Raw genomic sequence first — 23,856 nt, forward strand, 5'->3', positions numbered from 1 at the left:
TTGAAAAAACTATGATATACACATTCTGTGCAGCCATTAGAAAGATCAAGGGAGATCAAAATATACTGTCTTGGAAAGATGTCCAGGATATAGTTGGTAAGTCAGTTTGCAGATCCCTATGTGTTGCATGGAAAAGAGTGTATAACACACATTTGTATGCACACAGGTATATATAGATATATCTATTTATATTGAGGGGAAATACATATTAAACTGTTAACAGTGGTTGTCTCTAGGGAATAGGATTAGATGGCTGGAAGGGAAGGGTCTTCATTTGTCAGTTTATTAAATTAAAAATGAAATTCATGATGGGATTATGGATAATTTGACTTTTCTATTTTGTCTTCCAGTATTTTTCAGATTAAAAAAAATCCCCACATTATTGCTTATCTGCTCATCTAAATAATGAAAACTAGATAATCCAGTCAGGTAGTAAATTTACATTTCTACCTCTATTACTCTAGGAGAAATAATATGAGCCAATTAAAGTTTCCAATCCATCAGGAAAGAAAGGGTGGCCAGAGGAGGACTAGGGAGGAGTGCAGAAAAGGAAGAGTAATGAGTGAGAAAGAAAATGTGTAAAAGTGAGAGCAAGAAAATAAGGGGACAAAAAGAGACTCCCGTGCTCCTAAGATTCTCAGAGCAGGACTAGCATTTCAAAGTTTCCCTCCATGCTTGCCTAGAACTCCTCCCACCGTCCCCCGGAAAAGCAAGACAGGACATTCTTGCTTGCCTCACAGAAATAGTTGCAACTACCCAGCAAAAGATTCATGAATATTCTGAGCATACTTCCTCACTGGGTTATAGTATGCCTAAAAACACCTGTGAAGGTTTCCATGAATCCAGAGAGCATCCAATCATAACCTTAAAATTGCTAGATTAAAGGATACCTTCCTGGGGAGATCTTGCCAAGACCTACTCCCACTCCAGTGTGATCCATGGTACTTACCTGGATTCTCGATGCTTTAAAAGTGGTTTTGATGAGGACCCCTAGGAAGCCTAAATATGAACCCCCAACTCGTGGAAGGTTCCCTCCGGTACAGTTAGCTTGTCCTTATCTGGGAACTGATAGGCTCTATGACCACACTCATAAGGTCTCTCCTGACTGCTGACAGTTAACATGAACATGAACAGTGTCAGCAATGAGAATCAGTCTAAGATAGCATTGGTAATGACTGAGTTTAGCCTGTTGAGACATCAGATATTATAAAGGTTCGATACCCACAAAGAGACAGCAAGAACAATAAATGAAGGGAGCGTATTCCATTCATTCAATATGATCTTCAAATTTCTAAAAGTACTTGAGTTTCTTTTAAGAATATACTGATCACCTAAAAGATACACACCTACAGTTGTCTCAAATTATTTTTGAAAGAGGGAAGATATATAATAGTAACAAATACTAAACATAAGGCTGAAAAGTTCTAAATTAATGAAGAGTGGACTTTTACAAGACACTTTAATATAATGAATGGAAGAATGAAAAGGGAAAAAAGCACAAAAGTGTACAGAGGACAGAGGCTGGTAACAAATAATGACAAGACCAAGGCCAGCCGCCTTGCCTGGACAGGAGCATGTTAGCTAGAACTCTTAATAGACTCCTCTCTTTTCTAAGCTCCTGGCTGTATTTACAGTGGCATTTTATATTTGCAAGAGGAAACATTCTAAAAATGTTTATAAAGCACTGTAAGAGTTATAGCTAAACAATAAATATTTCCAAGAAACACATTTTACAATATGTGTGACTCTAGGTTGGTTTTGCTGTCTCGGTTAATTCTGATTGTAAAAATCAGAATGCAGTTTTCACTAGAAGATAACTGAAATTTTATCCATGCCTTCAGCATCTCAATTTCTCGGTATCAAGTTTCACAGGCAAATCCATGATTTTTTGGATATGGACTCTATGGATCTGTCAAGGATACATTATCAGTCAATAATTCAGTGATGATTCCCTTTTAACTAAGATTAGGTAAAATGTAGAGTAATAAGACCTCAGTTTAACATTTATAACCCTGGAAATTAGGGGTCTAAGTAACTAACAATAGCTACGTATAAGTACAAGTATGATTTTTACATTAATTAAACACATATTTTGTTTAGTTTTGGCTCTAATATAATTATGAAACTGAGTCTCAGTAAATATTTGTTTCCTTTGCTTTGGGGTTGTCAAACTGCATGTCTTAGAGATCTGTTGGGTAGTCTGAAACTAAGATGTATACGTGTGCACTGGCGAGTCCAGAGGTCAGTCTACCCGTACAACAAGAGGCCTATCTGCCAATAAATCAGTTTAAGTTCCATTAGCCATCAACTGTGAGGAGAGGGCAAAGGCAACAAAGACTCAGCCTGAGAAATATTGTTGAGACCCTGAAAAATGGTTGATCGGGTACAGTCTAGCCTAAGAAGCCTCCTAACCCTATGATTCTAAGACCACTCCTGAAAGGAAAAGGTGATTTTCAAAACATAACAAAAAGTTGACAAAGATTAAATTCTTATAGATGTTGAATTGAATGACTGCTAGAATTTACTGTTGTTTTGTTACATATTTTTCACAGAATGGAAAATACCAGTGTTTTCTACAAGTGACTTCAATCTTCAAAAAGTAATATACACTTACCGAAAATATTGGCACCTTGCTGCTAAAATTACCCTGTGGGCAGGAAAACGTTTCTTTTCCACAACAAATGTGACGTCGCCATATTCTTCCCCAATCAACAAGGCACCAATATGTTCAGACAAAATGTGCACATGATCAATTTCCCCCACTGCAGTAAAGGGGCGAAGAGGGTGGCTGTTACTCATCTTGTAGAACAGATGATAATCGTTGATCTATTATATAAAGAAGGGATAACAGTTAGTGAGGAGAGGGGAGTACACTTCGAAAATCACATACCACAAACACAGATAAGTAAAAATGTATATCTAAAAAAAATCACAAAAGAGAGCAATTTCATCATCATTGGTATCTATATTAATCCATCTATTCTGGGAAGCAATTCAGCCTACTTCCATTAACTCCACTATTCTCACTGCCTTATCTCACTAAAAGTCAGGATCTTCAAACACTAACAGCACTTGGAGCCATCACAATCTAGAAAACTGTGTTCAAACTACAAGTCCCTTATTTCTCAGTATCTCAGGAAAAGGAAAATCAACAACCAGAAGAGCTCCTCTTTTAGCACAGATATATTTACTAAGGTGGGTATAACTAACTAGACCCAGTGGAAAACTTGTTCAGGCCTAAATCACAAAAAGAATAAACCAAATCGTAAGATTTCAAATGATTACAGAGGTTTTGGTCTGAAACCCTCTTAAATATTTTATAAAAAATTATAATCTTCTTAAGTCACAGAAAAATAACTTGACATTTATTAATAGAAGCTTATAGTAAGCATCCTAACCTCCCTCAAAAAAAGAATAACTCCAATATTTTTCTGAAGACTGTAACTTCCAGTCCAAACTTGCACCCCTGATAATCAGGTAGCCTGTGTTTACCAGAACATCATTATATTTAATCTCACTTCCTTGCTTTTGTATGCAATGCCTTTCTACAAATGTAACTGAAAATCAAAGGGCTAAAACTTGATTAACAGCTTTACATATTAGAAAGGGGAGTTATTTTCTTCAAAACCTAAAAATTTTTATATTCTTAAATCTCTACTGTATTTGCAGGTAGTACTTTTCCAGGTGTAAGTAACCCAGCAAGTGGATGAGAGCCCTCACTAGCATGCAGGTGCCTGAAGTGAAGATGTGGCTGACAACTCAGAGGTGAGCCAGCTACCCCTCTGTTGCACCAGAAAATAGAAGAAATGAGCCAGATATGCTCTCTCCACTAGACCTCCACATTTTCTTTTTTTTTTTGAATTTTAGAATTTTATTTATTTTCTTATACAACAGGTTCTTATTAGTTATCCATTTTATACATATTAGTGTATATATGTCAATCCCAATCTCCCAAGACCTCCACACCTTCTTGAACTCTCCACTTGTACCACGATTAAAGATTAAGCCACTCCTAAACTTTAAACCTCCACATCCAGGTCCATTATCAACAAGGTATGTGAGAAACTGTCGTTATCCCCCGAGACTGCAGTGGAAGATCCTCACAATCCAGTTTCCCCAGTTACTTGTTACTCCATGCCCACCCCCAACTGAGGAAGCAACAGCAAGGAATGTGATGTAGAGGAACGTGGAGGATGAGTTAGGCAAGGAGACACCCACCCCAGGTAAGTAAATAAGCTCCTGGCTCCCTATAGTAGGAACATCAGAGGGCTATCAGCATACTCCCCTCATTCTCAACGCAAATCCCTCTCCTTCAACTGCAACCTGCATTCAAAAGCCCTAAAAACTGAATCATCTCCAGTCACTTGTGTGTGAAAGACCAAATTCAGGTTAAGAGGATCCATTTAGGAGTGTCAGCAGATCATGTGAAATTCAATCATCTAACATGTGACACAACAGTCTAACACAGAAGTCGGCAAACTTGCTGCAAAGGGTCAGATAGTAAATATTTTAGGTTTTGCAAGCTATACAGCCTCTGTCACTACCATTCAACTCTGTCATTGGGAGCCTAAAAGCAGCCAGAGACAGTAAGTAAATTAATGAGCATGGCTTTGTTCCAATAAAACTATTTACAGAAAAGGACCAGATTTAACCCTCAGGCTATAGTTTGCCATCTCTGCTCTAACAAATGATCAAGGACTGACTGTACTCTAGGCAAAGGATAAGACTGCTTTTGCTTTTTGTTTTGGTTTCTGGTTGGGTTATCTAAATGATGTTCAAAAGAGCATGGTCATTTCCTATATCAGCCATGAAATTCTGAAAGCTACTGGTACCTGATTTCAAAATCCCATTTTCCTTCAACATGAACTCTCATTATCACTATCCAATAGTTCAAGATAGTGCATGACTCTAAACAAAATAGATGCTTTCCCTAACTGAAAGGACGCCACGCATACACCCACTGAATATGTTCTCTGGTATCATATTATCTTCAAATTTTATCTAGGTCATGAGTGAGACTCAAATGATTAACTAATAACTCTTGATGGACAGTGATAGATTTTTGGCTAACTAGCTCAAAGGTAAATTTGTAATTCTTCAACTGATATATAATAAACTTTAATACTACATATATAAATATCTATCTTAAGTTCTCCAGATCTGAATTTCTTAATACATACAATTTCATTTTGCTAAGTTTATATTCTAATTATGCTTTTCCAACTGGAGACATAAAGCAAATATTTCTGGGTATAGAAAACAGACACTTAGTATGGAATAAACACAATCTGTATTGGCATATAGAAATAATTTTAATTAGACCAGTGATTCTCAATGAGCTTGCCACACATTGGAATCACATGGGGAGCTTAAAAGAGGAAAAAAGATGCTTGAGCCCCACCCACCAGAAATTCTGATTTAATTGGTCTGGAATGTGGAATCCCTATTCTGAAGCCATTCTTATGAGCAGCCTACAAAATAGCCACTGATTTAGACTCTGCTGTTCTAGGTTCACATCCCTTCTCAGGTGCATAAATATACAAAATATCTGCTAAGAATATTTATTTAGGATATGATTCCATTTTTAATCTTACTGCAAAGATGCAAATGATGCTAACAAAGTTACCCATGCTATAGCTTGTATGCAGAAATATTTTCGCCCAATGTCCTAGCTTATCTGTGAAGTGACAGTTTGCATCCATCCACTTGCATTTAAAAAAACCATGTTTTAGAAACTACACATCAATAAAATTAATAATAACTTTAATAATAATAATCTTCAACTGATACATAATAAACTTTAATACTACATTTATGTTAAATAAAGTTTAACATTTAAAACTTTAACATTTTAAACATTTAAAACTTTAACATTTTAAACCAAGTTTAATTTGATAAATAGAGAAAAAAATTAAAGCTCATGGAGCTTTAATAGTAAAAACTATTTACTGACATGTTTCTTATGCTTTCATACTTATTATTCTGCTACTAATGACATACGTGGTCTTTGACAAATGTTCTAACTTCCATGAGATTATTTCCATACCTGTAATGACAAAGTTATAGTACATTTTTAAAGTTATATCTTAAAACTCTGCCACTGCCTTTTAATACCACTGTTTTGTCCTGTCATATGAAATGGACTCTCATAACTCAGCAAATGTCTGGACTCATGACTGTAATTTATTACACAAAAGCATCAAAGGAAGATCAGCAAAGGTTTCGAAAAAGCACATGGGGCAAAGTCTGGGAGAAACCAGACACAAGCTTTCAAGACTCCTCTCTCAATGGAGTTACATCGAACGTGCTAAATTCCCCCAGGAAGCTGTGAGAGCACGATGCCAACCAGGAAGCTTTTTAGAGACTCAATACCCAGGGTGTTTAATGAGGGCTGTTCATATAGATAGGACTGAAGACATGGAGCCTAAAAACCTATCCAATACACTTATTTAATCTTAGATTTGGATAGGAGAAAGGGATACTAAGAAAATAACCTACCCCACCTGCCTAAATGTATTCCTAACCCCTGACCTCCTAACATGCCAGATCCAAACAGTTTCACGGACAGGTTTCTTCAAAACTTCAAGGATCAGATAATTAGAATGTTATTTAAACTATTCCTGTGCACATGAGAAGTTTTCTGCTTCTTCCTATGAAGCCAATATAAGCCTGACACGAAGATGTGACCACATTCACACACTCAAAAATCACTATACATGAAAAAAAAAGCCTGTGTATAATATTGGAAAACAGAATTAAGCAGAAGGATTCATGACAAAGGTGGTCAATTCCAAGAAAGAAATTTGAATATTAGGAAAAATAACTATCATCAAATTAAAAGGTTAAAGGAGAAAAAAACATATAATTAGCTCAATAAAAGCTAAAATTCCTTTTATTTTAACAGTTTTAATTGAATAGGAATAAAAGAATACTTCCTAAAATTTATACACATATACACAGCCTAACTACAACAGATATAAGCATCTAGTTAATAATAAAACAGTAGAAACATCCCTAGAAAGTTCAGAAATAAGATAAGGATGTCTATTCATCACTATTAACATTTTTCAGGAACAAAAGACAATACAATTAAGAAAACCAAGTTAAAGGTAAATGGCTTAGGAAACAAACAGGCAAAATAATCACTATTTGCTGATAATCTCATTGCCCACATGAAAAATCCATACAAACAGGCAAAAGAATCACTATTTGCTGATAATCTCATTGCCCACATGAAAAATCCATGAGAATCAACTGAAAAAATATGAGCAAATAAGGAAGGTTCACTAAGGTGACCACATAAAATTATTACAGTTGACCCTTGAACAAGGGTTTGAACTGCAGAGTCCACTTATACTCGGATTTTTTCAATAGTAAATGCTACAGTATTACACGATCCACAACTGTGGATCCTCACATGCGGAGGAAATGCGGATACAGAGGAACCTCACACGGAAGGCCGACTATTACATTCAAATTTTCAACTGTGCAGAAGGTAGGCCCCCCAACCATTGAGCTGTTCAACGGTCAACTGTATATGAAAATATATAGTAACCTGTCATGCCCAAAACAACCAGCTAGAAAATATGAGGGAAATGACCTGCAATCTATAATTGCAAAACATAAGCAATACCTAGGAATAAACTCAGAGAACATGTAAAGGAAGTTATAAAACTCTTCTGAGGGACTTAAGAAAAACAAATGAAGAGACATACCCTGTTTGGAGATGTTGTAAAGAAAAAAGCATATTTGGTATTTTATTGTACTTTATTGTGAGTTTTGACAGGGCGAGAGAGAGTCATGGACATATACACACTAACAAACGTAGTAAGGTAGATAGCTGGGGGGAAGCAGCCGCAAGGCACAGGGATATTAGCTCGGTGCTTTGTGACAGCCTGGAAGGGTGGGATGGGGAGAGTGGGAGGGAGGGAGACGCAAGAGGGAAGTCATATGGGAACATATGTATATGTATAGCTGATTTACTTTGTTGTAAAGCAGAAACTAACACACCATTGTAAAGCAATTATACCCCAATAAAGATGTTTAAAAAAAAAAAAAAAAAAAAATAATGCTTTAGGGACTTCCGTGGTGGTCCAGTGGCTAAGGCTCTGCACTCCCAATGCAGGGGGACTGGGGTCGATCCCTGGTCAGGGAACTAGATCCCACATGCCACAACTAAAAGTTCCCATGCCACAACTAAATATCCCACATGTGGCAACAAAGATCCCGCATGCCACAACTGAGACCCGGTGCAGCCAAATAAATAAATATTAAAAAAAACAAAAACAAAAAAAAATGCTTTAGCAACAGAAAGCAAAATTCAACAAAACATTCTTGGTAGGGATACACAGTTAAACACAGTAATTTGACAAATGGGCACACATATTAGAACACTGAGAAGGAAAAATGAGAATTTTATATTTACCAAGAAGTTTGTAAAGCTGAGAGACACAGTTCTAATTAACACAGGAATTAAAAGTAATCCTGATGAGAATCACAACAGAGTTTTTAAAGTAAATTGAGGTAAAGAAGTTCATCTGAAAGAATAAATATGTGATTTCATATATATTCTAAAAAACAGAACAATGAGAAGAGGCCAGTTTACTGGATGAGAAAGCAAATCATAAATTAGAACAATTAAAACAATGTCATATTAGAGCGATATATCACTGAAATATATTAGTCCAGATATAAACCCAAGTATACATAAGAATTCAGTATAGTATATATAAATGTAGCATTTTAATTCAGTGGGAGAAAATATGAATTTTTTCAATAAAAAATGTTGGCTGGCCGTTCTGAAAAAAGTAAGCTGGATATTCATACAAGAGCACAAAAATAAATACACAAGAATGTCAACTTCAGCACTTTCTGTAACAGTAAAAAATCGAAAAAACTTAAAGGTCCATTTAATGGGAATTGGATAAACAAATAATGGTAAGCCTCTACAATGGAATATTATACAATGATTTTAAAAGAATAAAGTTAAATACTTTATTGACATTGAAAAAATTTAAAATATATGTATTTACATGCAAAAAGGCAAGCTGCAAAACAATATTATAATAAAATCTTATTTTGTTAAATACATAGAAAGCAAACACCAAATTGTTAACAAGGGTTAACCCAATGGATTAGGGCTGTGGGAAAAATTTTACATAGTGTACTACATATTCCTGTAATGTTTAAAATTTTTATAACAAGAATGTTTTATTGTAATAAAACTATATACAAATATTTCAATAACTTTGGCTACTAAAATTACAAATTAAATTAGCTTTTGAATGAGACAGCAAGTGTTTTAATTTGCCACATCCAGTAGTACCTGATTTAATGACTAAGACAGAATGGTAAGCAGAAGGACTATATATTACGTCCACAGTTAAAAATTAATTAACAACTTGAAGTCAAGGACAAAAAGTTCATTACACTAAGACAGGCAAAAAGTAATGAATATCAGATACCTGGGTAGCATGGCCTAGGACAGTCTATCTAAAGATCTTCACCAACTAAATATCTTCACCTTACGAGATTTTCAGTATGACTTTTTCTAAATTTACAGGAGATTTTCTCAGATGCAAACAAAGTGCTCTGAGATTTGCTCCTGTTGACAGTCCCAGAGGGCAAGGGCAATCTATTTATTCAAGCTGCTCCTTCAAGGTAAGAGGAAAGAGAAGGGTAGGAAGGCAGGGGGAGCAGGGACTTACTCTGAGAGAAGAAATGGTACCGTTCATGATACCATATACAATTATTAGTTGAAGGTTCTGAGACTTTCTATGAATTTATTTACCAGGGATGGTGGTACAGAAACTACACTTTTTTGTGTGTGGTTGGTTAACTCTCCTGGATTCAAATGCGTCAGAAAAAAACAAAAAAGACTAAAGCCGCAGTACTAAAATTCTCAGGGTTATTGACTATTTACTATGCTATAAGAAACCCACACCCATTTGTTCTAACCAAAATAGTAAACAATGTCCATCAATAAAGTGAGAATGCCGTATGTAGTTCACAATGTTGTAATGCTATAATTGCCTCTTATTCAAAAAACCAAGCTGACCTAAATATCAATTTCTTTACTTAAAGCTCACTTCCAGCAGAACTGTTTACAAACTTTTCTTTAACAAGAGCTTACTATATTTTTTAGAATTAAAGTTTACTCTCCAGAGCTTAATCAGGAAATGGACAAAAGGCAAAGTTCCATCAGGTGGAGATGCGAAAGAGTCCTTGAATGCTGTATAAATCTCCCCTGGGAAACCCTCTCCACCCGCCCCCCCCATATTTCCTGACTGAAAGAACTTTATGGGAAAAAAGACCTTCTGCTCTTTAATTGCAAAATATAAATGATCTTTCTCTTGAGGAAAGAGATGGCATTTATAAGCATATGGTTTAGCAATTTCTTTCTGCTCTTAGTACCCATGTGGTGTGTAATTTGAAGTAGTAATCCTTAAACTTTAAATTAATATAGCTTGGGGAAATAAATGAAATGATGTCCTGTCTGCATCTTAAACACTCACAAAAAATCACATTCTACTTTCTCATTGGAAGGATGCCTCACTTCTTTTGATATATACTCTACCCTTGTCATCCAAACGTCTGAATAAACAGGTGTAGACTGACCATACTAGCAGGTGTAACCTTGATTCTGATATTTTGCAAATCCAATTCTAAACCTTGCAGAAGAGTAGTATCACCAGGCAGTAAAGTGCTACGGTAAGAAGAGTTCACGGGCATTTTCTCGTCTTGGGATTCCTGAGATCCCTTTTCTCTGAGAAAGATTAAATGATCTCTAACATCCAGTCCAGCTCCAAATTCTTGTCGTTCTATGATTTTATATGTTTGTAAACAAATGTTTATAGATATACTCAACTTGGAAAACTAAGGAACTGCACCATAAAAATACTTGATGAGATTATTTTATGAAGACTGTATGTAACTCCATTTACCAATTACCACATTGATTCTACACTTCTTGGCCAAAGGACAAACTAGTTTCTGAATCTATATATAATTCATTCGATAAGAGATTTATTGAGCTCTCTCTACAATACAGGCCCAGTGCTAGGTGATAGAAACACAAACACTAGTGAAAGATAAAGTTGCTCACTGTCCACTGAGGAAGGAAGGTAGGGCTAGATGACAAATAATGTCAACTCTAGAACTAGCAGGCCATGATTTTATGATTTGTAGAAAGTCAAATACAGTAATCTTCCATAAGTACCGTACCAAAACAACTACAAAAAATTATCTGTTATACTCTTGTGTCAGAATAAGAGTTAATATTCAAATAATTAGCAAATTGCTCTCTAAAATGGGGTACTCACATCCTAGGGAGAGTGGAATACAAACCATAGGAATTTGGGAAGAAAATCTTAACACTTATATTGATATATATTTTTAACCTAGCAAAATGAGAAAAAAGGCAGTGTCCTCCTTTGTTCAAGGGAAATGTCAGGTTTACCTGGGCCTGCTTACTTGAATTTACCAAAGGTTATATAGTTTAAATTAAATTATTGCTTACAAAATAACAAGTGAATTTAAAAAGTTTCCTGCAAGGAAACCACTGATTGAAGATAATGTAACATTGCCAACACAAGCAGACAACAAGAAAATGGCCACTATGACAACTCTACCCCTAGTAACCTGATTTTTACAAGGTGACCCCTCCCCCAATAAGTCCTAGAGATCTAATACACAGTATAGTGACTATAGACAACAGTACTGTATTATAATCAAACTTGCTAAGAGACTAGAACTTGATTATTCCAACTACTAAAAAGAAATAATTATGTAACATGATAGAGGTCCTAATTATTGTACAATGGCAATGACATTATAATATATAAATGTAGCAAATTAACATGTTGTACACCGTGAATTTAGTTATATGTCAAATATATTTCAGTAAAAAACTGACCTCCAAATTTGCAATTATCAAGGTCATTTGAAACATACAGTATTATTAACAATGAACCTCCATATTAAAGGCATTAAAATGACTTAAGACTATAGTACAGAGCTACAGTAATCAAAACAGTACAGTACTGTCACAAAAATAGAAATACAGATCAATGAAACAGGATAGAAAGCCCAGAAATAAACCCACACACCTATGGTCAATTAATCTACGACACAGGAAGCAAAACTATACAACAAAGAAAAGACAGTCCCTTCAATAAGTGGTTCTGAGAAAATTGGACAGCTACCTGTAAAAGAATGAAATTAGAACATTCTCTAACACCATACACAAAAATAAACTCAAAATGGATCAAAGACCTAAATGTAAGGCCAGACACTATAAAACTCTTAGAGGAAAAAATAGGCAGAACACTCTTTGACATAAATCACACCAATATCTTTTTTGATCCACCTCCTAGAGCAATGAAAATAAAACCAAAAATAAACAAATGGGACCTAATGAAACTTAAAAGCTTTTGCACAGCAAAGGAAACCATAAAAAAAATAAGACAACCTACAGAATGGGAAAGTATTTGCAAATGAAGCAACCGACAAGGGATTAATCTCCAAAATACACAAACAGCTCATGCAGCTCTATGTCAAAAAAACAGCTCAATCCAAAAATGGGCAGAAGACCTAAGTAGACATTTCTCCAAAGAAGACATACAGATGGCCAAAAAGCACATGAAAAGATGCTCAACATCACTAATTATCAGAGAAATGCAAATCAAAACTACAATCAGAATGGCCATAATCAAAAAGTCTACAAACAATAAATGCTGGAGAGGGTGTGGAGAAAAGGGAACCCTCCCACACTGTTGGTGGGAATGTAAATTGGTACAACCACTATGGAGAGCAGTATGGAGGTTCCTTAAAAAACTAAAAATAGAACTACTATATGATCCAGCAATCCCACGCCTGGGCATATATCTGGAGAAAACCGTACTTCAAAAAGATACATGCACCCCAATGTTCACTGCAGCACTATTTACAATAACCAAGACATGGAAGAAACCTAAATGTCCATCAACAGAGAGATGGATAAAGAAGATGTGGCACATACATATTGTAAAATGGAATATTACTCAGCCTTAAAAAAGAACAAAATAATGCCATCTGCAGCAACATTGATGGACCTAGGGATTATCATACTAAGTGAAGTAAGTCAGACAGTGAAAGACAAATATATGATATCACTCATATGTGGAATCTAATTTTTTAAAAAATGATACAAATGAGCTTATTTACAAAACAGAAACAGACTCACAGATTTTGAAAACAAACTTACGGTTATCAAAGGGGAAACATGTGGGAGTGAGGATAAATTAGGAGCTTGGGATTAACATACACACACTACTATATATAAAATAGATAACCAGCAAGGACCTACTGTATAGCACAGGGAACTCTACTCAATATTCTGTAATAACCTATATGGGTAAAGAATCTGAAAGAGAATCAATATATGTATATGTATAATTAAAGTACTTTGCTGTACACCTGAAACTAACACACTACTGTAAATCAACTATACTCCTACAAAATTTTTTTTTTAAGGCAGAAGCTTAAAACAAAGTAACAATCTAGTAGCAAATTAACCATTTTGCAATAGGGACAAAGAAAGTACTTCTCACCTAATAATAATGGTTACTATTATTGAGGACTTAGTTATAAGCTAGGCAGAGTACTAAGCATTTTACACACACCACCTTACCTAGAATTCTAACAAGTGGATTAGGTAGGTACTTTTTTTATCCTATTTAACAAATAGGAAATTGAGGGACAGATAAGATTAGGCAACTAGTCCAAGGACACAGACAATAAATAGCAGATTTAAACCAACGTCTGTCAAGGTCCTGAACTTGTAAGAACTATGCTATGGAAGAAGTCAGAAATGAGTCTCACTCTGACTCCTAGACCTGCCAACTAGCTCCTCACACCAGCAGTTCTCAAACTTTTTTTCAAATACCCTATTCAGACCCAGTAAATATGCCATGGGTGATAAAAAAAAAAAGGAGGTGTCACTTTTCAATCCAACTTTTGGAGATTACATATACATCTGCTTTACTAATATGGGGAGAATAATTCACATTTTAACTACAATGTAGTTAAAACTCTAGCTACTGAAAAACTACAGACCAAGAATATTATTACTACAAATATGCATCAATATACACTATAGGGTTAGCTGAACAACCTGTAACAAATTAAATTGATAATGATAAGGCTAAACAGCAATTTATAATAAAAAAACAGAAACAACTGAAAAACACAACTCAACATAACAGTGATATGTATCTTTCCAAAAACATAAAATAATTCTAACTTACACATGTTCATATGTGGAATAGGAGTTTTGCAATGCTGCATCAGACTGCTTAGTAGCCAGACTTCTTAGTAGAACACTAAATCAGAATCCTTTATAAACTCTAGTATTATGCAAACATGGATTTATGAATGCCACATCTTACATATTCTTAATGCTTCACTTGTATGGTTATCAGCAAGTTGCCAAAGGATATATATAAATGAAAGACTATGAGATCACCTGACATTTGCCATTATTTTTTGATCAGGGCATACCAGTGACCTTGGGCCATCTTTTGTTTTTTAGATGTTGGGGGTAGGAGTTTATTAATTAATTAATTTATTTTGACTGTGTTGGGTCTTCATTTCTGTGCGAGAGCTTTCTCTAGTTGTGGCAAGTGGGGGCCACTCTTCATCACGGTGCGCGGGCCTCTCACTATCGCGGCCTCTCTTGCTGCAGAGCACAGGCTCCAGACGCGCAGGCTCAGTAGTTGTGGCTCACTGGCCCAGTTGCTCCGCGGCATGTGGGATCCTCCCAGACCAGGGCTCGAACCCGTGTCACCTGCATTAGCAGGCAGATTCTCAACCACTGCGCCACCAGGGAAGCCCTGGGCCATCTTTTGAGAAGTGTTTTCCTAGACTAGGCAATGCTCCTGGCTTAGTTTGGCAATGACATCTAATTCTGGGGTGGCTGGGAGAAGCTATTCTATTATTCAATCACAAAATATCTGAGACTCCCAAGGCAAAAACAGCCCAATATATAATTTGTAGTATTATTTTTATTTTCTACTCATTACTTCTTCAGTTTCTCTGGATCCAATCTCTAATTAAAACAATCTTGGGCCTCCCTGGTGGCGCAGTGGTTGAGAGTCCGCGTGCCGATGCAGGGGACACGGGTTCGTGCCCCGGTCCGGCAAGATCCCACATGCCACGGAGCGGCTGGGCCCGTGAGCCATGGCCGCTGAGCCTGCGTGTCCGGAGCCTGTGCTCCGCAACGGGAGGGGCCACAACAGTGAGAGGCCCGCGTACCGCAAAAAAAAACAAAAACATAAGCAAACAAACAAAAAAAAACAACCTTTCCCAAACACCGGCAAACAAACAACAGCGTTCAAATCAGGTATGCTAGAACAAAATAAGTATCAAATGACCCAAGAGAGTTTCATTCTATTTTAAAGTTTCCCCAAATATTGAAGCTTGCTTCTTTCTTCCCTAGAGTTCCTTCTTGAGCTTATGCTTCAGAAAGGGATAAGGTACAGAAACCTATCACCAGATTTTATTAACCCATTTCCCCAAGACCTACGTTATCCAGCCACAACCTTCCCTCAGTCTCTTAGCTCTTGTTTGTGCCACTGTGTAACTCCCTATAAGTCAACCCTCTATACGAGGGGAATCACTTTTGTAAATGACATGTCACAGACTGCAACTCTAAGAATGGTTATCACTTATAGATCTTAGAGTTTATATAACTATCCTTTTTTGCGTTATCAGCCTTACTGGTCCCAAGTCTATTGAAAATTATATGAACTGTACACTGGGAACAGAAAAATATATGCCCCAAGAGTCAAAAAACAATGAAAAAGTCAAGATGAGTACAGAGGTTATTAGTTGTAATAATATTTGAAAATACAGGACAGCCATTTCTTTTTAATTTCTTCAGTGGCAACTTATGGGTCTGTAATATTCTTGCCCAGATTCAAATTATATGATATTTTCCTAATTAATAAAGGTTATTATAGCATGAACTCCCATTAAAGCAGTGGAATCATCAATTGCAACAATTTAATTTCTTTGTAGCAAAGCTACTGTGAACATTTGCATTATTGTCTGCATAAAGGAAATTGGCTTTTCATTTGTAGATGTTATAAAAATGTTCTACTGTGCATACTTTGATGCAGTTTGTTAAACCCTACCTTGGCTGTTTTCTGTGATATTTAAAAGAAGATCAGTTCTGAGAAATTAGTCCACCTAAAATCCTGATTTATAAATTTATTTGTTGCCATTCTAGCATATAATCTAAAGGAAATGTTCACATATTATACTAGTCTTCCTTTTGTTCTTTTTCTCCCCTATATAATCCCTTCCCTTGGTTTTATGAGCATTGTCTTTATTCCTCCAACATACCATTCTCTACTGCAATGAAAAGAAAGAATAAAACTCAGAGATAATTATCCTCATGTAGTCTAGCACTTAACAGTTCAAACTGAGAGCCACTGACCCAAATTTATGGCCAAGGCCAAATCTACAGCCAAATCCAAATCTATAGTGTGTATGTAGAATAAGGGGATGAACAGCACGTGTCAAGCAAATAACTTGTATTTCAGGAACAAAATCTTAGGCAAAAAGTTCAAGAAGTCCACGTCTCTTAAGACGAGGAAAATGGACTTTTCCTGTAAAACTGTCATCCTTCATATTCCAAACTTAATCTTACCCCAAATCTTCCATAAACCCCCATGACTATGCAAATATGTGGCCTGCCTATATGTGCACTCTTCCAGTGCACATATAAACTTCACTGACACTGTGGAAGAATAAAATCCATTAAAAAAGAGAACAATGTACATTTTTTTCCTTCTGTTTTAGAACAAAAACTCTAAAGAGTAACAGATGGGCTTTCTGTATTCTGTGCACTAATACCCCCAAGATGCTACTGAATAATTGATAAGCTTATGATTAGACTGCTATCCTCAGTTCCGAACAACATTCATGGACCAAATTTAATTCAAATCTAATACTGAATTCTATCTCTTTTATCACGATCTAACTATGCATCAAGGCTGATCTCTGTTCCTTAGAATTTCATAAGTTGATTCTTTACCTAAAGTTATCATCTTGATATGTGACCAGCTCAGCTAGAGCACCAATTTGGGATGTCACTGACACAAATTCTCATAGCCCGTCAAGAAAATATACCAGGACCATGCCTTTATAAGAGAAACAAGCCTCCAATGCAGACACCTTAGCAATAAATATATTAACACAAGAGGAGGAGATTCCACTTATACTTTATAAGTAGCCTACATTCTTTGTTATTTTTAAGAGAAAAAAATAAACTGTAATTAATAAAATTTTTCATGTTATTAAGTTGGAGTTCATTTAGTTTAAATGTCATCACATTATTTGACATAAAATGATCAAATGTAGCAGAAATGCTATAATAGACCAATGCCTGCAGTCTATTTCCTTCTCCAAGCTTATAAAAGAAGAAGCTTATGTTTTACTTGGCCAACAGGGTAGGGTCAGCTGCCGATGAGGAAGATTCATAAAATACTTCCTTTGCTGTGCTGTACCTATGGGGAAATCTAAAGTAATGCATACACCCTGTGGATAAGGAGGGCTTTAAATAATGGAAGGAGGTAGCTTTTTAAGGATATTAAGTGAAAGATGTTCCATGTAGACAAGATGGCAAAGGCAGGAGTCTCAGGGCACTATCAGAAAATGTGAAACTGAAAAGGAAGTTTGTTTCGAGTAACAACAGAAAAGAAACAGAAACAAACAGTATGGCAGAACCTTGCACTATAAAATGTGTCTAAACTAAGATGCCTCCAAGAGAACACAGAATCAGAAACTGGGAAGTACTCATAGTTCTGCTGGGTAAGATCTGGACAAATCATTTCAAGTCTCTGAGATTCATTTTCTACCTTAGAAAAGGGGTGGAAGGGGTTGGGCCACATTCTGTGGTCCCTTCAAGTTCTAGATCTCTATAACTAAATCATATATGTAGGAAAACAATGATCTCATATTGCTGTTGGAAATATAAACTGGTTCGGCTTTTTAGAGGTTAATTTAGCAGAATCTGTCAAATTTTTAAATATCTGTTTCCTATAACCCAGTAATTCTGCTTCTAGGATTATTAATTCAGCATTGCTTGTAATAGCAGAAAGTGGGGGGGGGGGTGGAAAATAAATTACAGTGCATCCCCACAACGCAGCAGCCGTTAATAAGAAGGGAATAGATCTGAAAGTTCTGACTTAAGCTCCAAAACACAGTTAAGTGCAGAGAGCAGGCCTCAGTTCAATAGGATCCAACTATGTAAATATAAATATATGTGTGTTTCTATATTTAAGAAGGCACTTAAATATCTACTGAACTAATTAAGTAAATACATACATGGAAAAAAGGACTGCAAGGCCACACACCTACTGTTAACAGTAGTAACTTCCAGGGAGGGGGGTGGGAGTGAGGGGATAGAAGGGAGTGAATGGGAAGGTTTATGTTTAAACTCAAGGTACTTCTGAAGTGTTTCCTTCTTTAAAAACAAGAATTGATTTATCTTTTATTTAAATGATATTTTTAAAAATTTTAAGAAGTGGAAACTTTAAAAAGTGCTGAAATATTTGTTTATCTAAAGGAGGCCTTTTTTTTTTTTCCAAACAAAAGGATGAATACACTGATATAAATGATCTCTGACTTGCTGTACTTTCCTGAGAAGCAATTTGAGAAGAAATGAGAAACTATTGATGGGAATAGAGTTTTAGTAAAAAACAGATTTTTAATAGTTAAAAATAGCCAAAACAAATTCCTGGAGGGTGGTTACTAGGTCTTTCTCCCTGGTGTCCCACAAGGACAGTATTCAATAAACAAATAATACATTGAAATGAAATGATCTAAGTATAGGTTGGAGACACAAACGTGGGACTCCATGTCACTCTCAGGAATTGATTATAAAAATACATGTGCTCAGGGATTTCCCCGGTGGTCCAGTGGTGAAGAAACCGCCTTCCAATGCAGGGGACGTGGGTTTGATCCCTGGTCGGGGAACTAAGACCCCACATGCCACGGGGCAACTGAGCCCGTGTGCCACAACTACTGAACCCGCGCTCCTCAACTAGAGAGCCTGAGTGCTGCAAACTACAGAGCCCACATGCTCTGGAGCCTGCGCCCCAGAACTACAGAGAGGGGGAAAAAAACCCACAGGCCACAACTAGAGAGAAGCCCACGCGCCGCAGTGAAAGATCCCACATGCCACAACTAAGACCTGATGCAGAAATAAATAAATAACGTGCTCATCTTAAAAATATCTCTCAACTGTTTATAGCCAAATGTTTTCATTAAGAAGTTCTCCCTCCCCATAATATTCAGCAGGTATTTGGTTTCCAAATTTCCACTTTACTAATCAAGGTTATATCCCTGTATTACACTTTGCATGATGTTTCTCACATTTTCCAAATATTTTTAAACTTACAATACCACTTAATTATTATGCGGCCCCTTTCTTGGTGTTCTCTTGCTAAGTGTCTAGTGATTTATTAAGGTTTTTCAACTGTAAATTCTGCAGATACTTCGGAAATGTAAACAAACATTAACAACAGTATAATCCTGAGAGTCAACATTCTGGTAAAAATCTTTGATATATCCTTATTCTATTTTTCCATTCACAAAAATATAACACTCCTGATGTGCTTTTAGACAGTACACAGGTCTGCATTTTCAGAACGGAGGAAGGACAGGGCTGTTCATTCTTTCTACACGCCGATGTTGTTTAGCTTGTTAGGATAAGCCTGTGTTGCTTTTTCTAAGGCGAAGGACCCAGGGAAAGCAAGTGTCTAAGAATGGAAGTTCATGAAGGAAACGATTCAAATAGCTCAGTTCTAGGTATATTTGCTTCTCAGCTAATATTCAACTGAACAAACAATTGGGTGAATGAAGGCTTACTATGAGCCTAGCTACAGGGCAAAGAAAGTAACAGGTGATGAGCATTACCCATAAATATAAACTTAAAAAGTTAAATTACTCTTCTCCTTGTGCTGTAACAGCTGTAACTTAGAGATCACACAGCAAATGATCACTACAGTTTCCAATCTCACCCCCTCCCCAACGAACAAAAGATGACATTCCAAAAGCAAGTAATGTATAAGCCTTAGAATTCTTACCTCTTTCCCACAGAAAGAATGTTGCAATATCTGGTGGCCAGCCACAAATGCCTCTTTATTTCCAAAAGCGCTTAAGGACTGGACTACTATGAAAACTAACCATGATGAGTAACACTACAGAAAAATGCTGAGTCTCGATGTGGGAAGAAAAAAAAGATACCTCACTTAGCTTCAGGGCAATGGGAGAGAAAACTCCCCTAGCCCCTGCTCACTGGATCAGACCCAGGAATTACCACTCTGCCTTCTTCAGTTTGCCTCATCTGTGGATTTTCAGCAGGTTTTTTCTCTCTCTGGCTCCACTAAGCAGAACAGTCAGAATTTTCGTTCACTCTCCTGCCCCTTTGGAGTTGCATGGGCCAAAACGGTAGCCAGTCATCATGTGGCTATTGAGCCCTTGAAAATGAGGCTAGTCCAAATTGAGACATGCTATAAAATCCACATTGTATTTCAAAGACTTATGAAAATATCTCATTTATTTTTCACACTGAGATGTTTAAATGACAACATTTTAGATATATTGGGCTTAATAAAAATATTTCTAAATTAATCTTACCTGTTTTTCTTTCCTTCATCATGGCTACCAGAAAATTTTGAATTACAAACATGGCTTGCATTTGTAGCCCACATTATATTTCTATCGGACAGCACTGCTTATAAATTGTCTTAGGAAAGGCAGTAAAGAGTATCCAAAGTCACACTGCTTGAGTTCAAATCTTGGCACCACCATTTATTACTGTGTAATCCTTGACACATTAACCTTTTTTCTAAGCCTCCATGTTCTCTTCTGGTAGTACTAAAATGCTACCTCGGAGGACTGTTGGTAGAATTAAATGAGGTAAAACAATTACTATGGTGCCCAGCACATAATATCCAATAAATATTAACCACTACTATCACTGCACAACTATACTGTTGTTATTATTCGTTGCTAGTACATGATGAAGAAAAGGACAAAGATACAGTGGGTAGAAAAAAAGAAAGAGGGTACAAACACAGTCTAGAGAGAATTCTCAGTTTCTCTTCCAAAGACACAGCCCACGTGGAGACCTGCAATACTCAATGGCAGCATCTGAGTATTTCCAGTACACTCTCTTTCCATATAAATATGTCAGAGAATGTGGAAATACATAGTTAAAGGGCACTGGGCCTCCTGTAGCAGTGTGAAGAACCTTACCTTGGACGCCGGAGACAGACTTGCTGACAAGGTATCAGCAAGGTATCCTCTTTGGCTACTGGTAACCTCATTTGTAAGTGAGAAGAAAGGGCTAAAGTTCTCTGAAGTCCCTGCCAGCTATGAGTACTCTTCTCCTCTCTTTCCAAAAGGGCTGCAGAGCAAGAATGGCTACATCAGAGGTCCACCACCATCACCATAAAAACACCCAATTTAAGCACAGATGCTGCCTTACCACCACTTGTCCAGCCTGTAGAGAAAGCCAGGGATTTGGAATTGTTGGCTCTTCTGAGATTTCATCGTCTTCTCTAGTATGAACAAGCTTTTACTACTGGAACTTCTTATATTCCCCTCGTCTGGCTAAATTTGCCTGCTCTTTCAAGGCTCGGAACAGACCTCACACCCTTCAGCAAGAGCCTTCACAGACATTGCCAATCTACGTCAGGTGCCCCTTTTATACGATTTGGAATCAGCTTCTGTTTCCCTCTATCGCTGCCCCCATCAACAATGCCCTGTGATTTTGTTATTGATTGTTGGTAAGCAAACTTCCAGAAAGCAATAACATAAATTCATTCAACAAGTACTGAATGAATGTCTTAATCATCTTTACACTCCCAGAACCTAATACAGTTTCTAGCATATTTAAGCCCTCAAAATTAACCCCAAAAGGCCATATAGATATTAACGGCTCTCTTCTCTGAATTCCAGACCTCTATATCCCACTGCCTACTTTATATCTCTACTTGGTTACTTCAAAGGTACTTCAAAACTCACTTCGTACTCTCTACGTCCTCTCTGCCACTAAAAAGCCTGCCCTCCTACAATGTCCCTCAGCTCAGTGAATCCAATTATGGAAAGCAGAACGACACCTGCTTCAACCTTACACCCATGCCTAATTCATCAGCAAGTCTTTTAATGTTACGTCCTAAATGAGCTCTCAAATCAATTTACTTCTTGGCAACTTCTATGCTACCATTCTAGTCCTCACCACCCTTGTCTCTCACTTGGACCATCGCTTAGCTCCTAACCCACCTCCCTTTTGTCACCCCAAGCTGTCCTCCACACAGCATCCAGGCTGAATGTCACATTATAAGACTGATTATGAACTCTTTCCCTCAACCCCTCCATGACCCTCACCCCCACTTAAATATCTTCAGTGGCTTGCCAAGCCTCTTAACGTAAGAGAACAGGAAAAACATTTAACTAGGCCTTTGAGGCTTCTGGAATCTGGCTCCTATCTGACTCCATTTCCCCTAATGTTCCCTGGCACATGACAAGCTCTCTCATGCCACAGGGTTTTGACATAATTTGTTCCCTTGCTGGGACCCCTTCCTCTTTTCACCTCCCATCCTCCAGGCGCAATTCAGGTACCATTTCCTCAGGCAGCCTTCCTTGACCTCAGGCTCGCCAGGATACCTTATCATCTGCACTCATATGACTGTATTCATTTCCTTCACATAATTTATCTATTTGTATTTATACATCTCCCCCACCCCCAGAGGCCCTTTCTCAATACAAATATTTTGAAAATGTAAACCAGATCAGTCACTCCATTGCTTAAAACCCCTTAATGCCTTCCTATCTTTGAATAAAAATCATACCCTTTCCAAACCCTCCTACACTGTTGGTGGGAATGTAAGTTGGTGCAGTCTCTATGGAGAACAGTGTAGAGGTTCCTCAGAAAACTAAAAATAGAATTACCATTTGAAAAAAAAAGGGACTTCCCTGGCAGTCCAGTGGTTAAGACTGCACTTCCACTGCAGGGTGCACAGGTTCGATCCCTGGTCGGGGAACTAAGATCCCACATGCCACAGGGTACAGCCAAAAAAAAAAAAGAAAAAGAAATTACCATATGATCTAGCAACTCCTGGGCATATACCTGGGCAAAACTATAATTCAAAAGAATACATGCACCTCTATGTTCATAGCAGCACTATTCACAATAGCCAACACATGGAAACAACCTAAATGTCCACTGACAGATGAATAAAGATTTGGTACATATATACAATGGAATACTACTCAGCCATAAAAAAGAACAAAATAATGCCATTTGCAGCAACAGGGATGCAACTAGATATTATGATACTAAGTGAAGTAAGTCAGAAAGAGAAAGACAAATACCATACGATATCACTTATATGTGGAATCTAAAATATGACACAAATGAACCTATCTATGAAACAGAAACAGACTCACAGACATAGAGAACAGACTTGTGGTTGCCAAGGGGGAGGGGGTTGGAGGAGGGAAGGACTGGGAGTTTGGGATGAGCAGATGTAAACTATTATATATAGCATGGATAAACAAAAAGGTCCTACTGTGTAGCACAAGGGACTATATTCAATATCCTGTGATAAACCATAATGGAAAAGAATATAAAAAAAAGAATGTCTATATGTACATAACTGAGTCCCTTTGCTGTATAGCAGAGATTGGCACAACACTGTAAATCAACTATACTTTAATTAAAAAATTATATAAAAATATGTAATATAAAAAAAATCATACCCTTTCCAAGGCCTACAGGGCTCTGTATGAGCTGTCACCCAA

The 23,856-nt window shown here is 36.9% G+C and overlaps 1 protein-coding gene across 1 annotated transcript in view; it reads right to left on the minus strand.

Annotated features, from left to right (window-relative positions):
• The window catches only part of BTBD9 (BTB domain containing 9), a 405,791-nt gene that overhangs the window by 366,740 nt on the left and 15,195 nt on the right, over nucleotides 1–23,856 (minus strand). The window contains exon 2 of the mRNA XM_065885106.1: nucleotides 2,615–2,826. Within this exon, the coding sequence (XP_065741178.1) occupies nucleotides 2,615–2,799 (185 nt within the window). The 5' untranslated portion in view covers nucleotides 2,800–2,826. The remainder of the gene's footprint in view (nucleotides 1–2,614; nucleotides 2,827–23,856) is intronic.

This window comes from Phocoena phocoena, chromosome 10, assembly GCF_963924675.1.
Source record: "Phocoena phocoena chromosome 10, mPhoPho1.1, whole genome shotgun sequence".
NCBI classification, from domain to species: domain Eukaryota; kingdom Metazoa; phylum Chordata; class Mammalia; order Artiodactyla; family Phocoenidae; genus Phocoena; species Phocoena phocoena.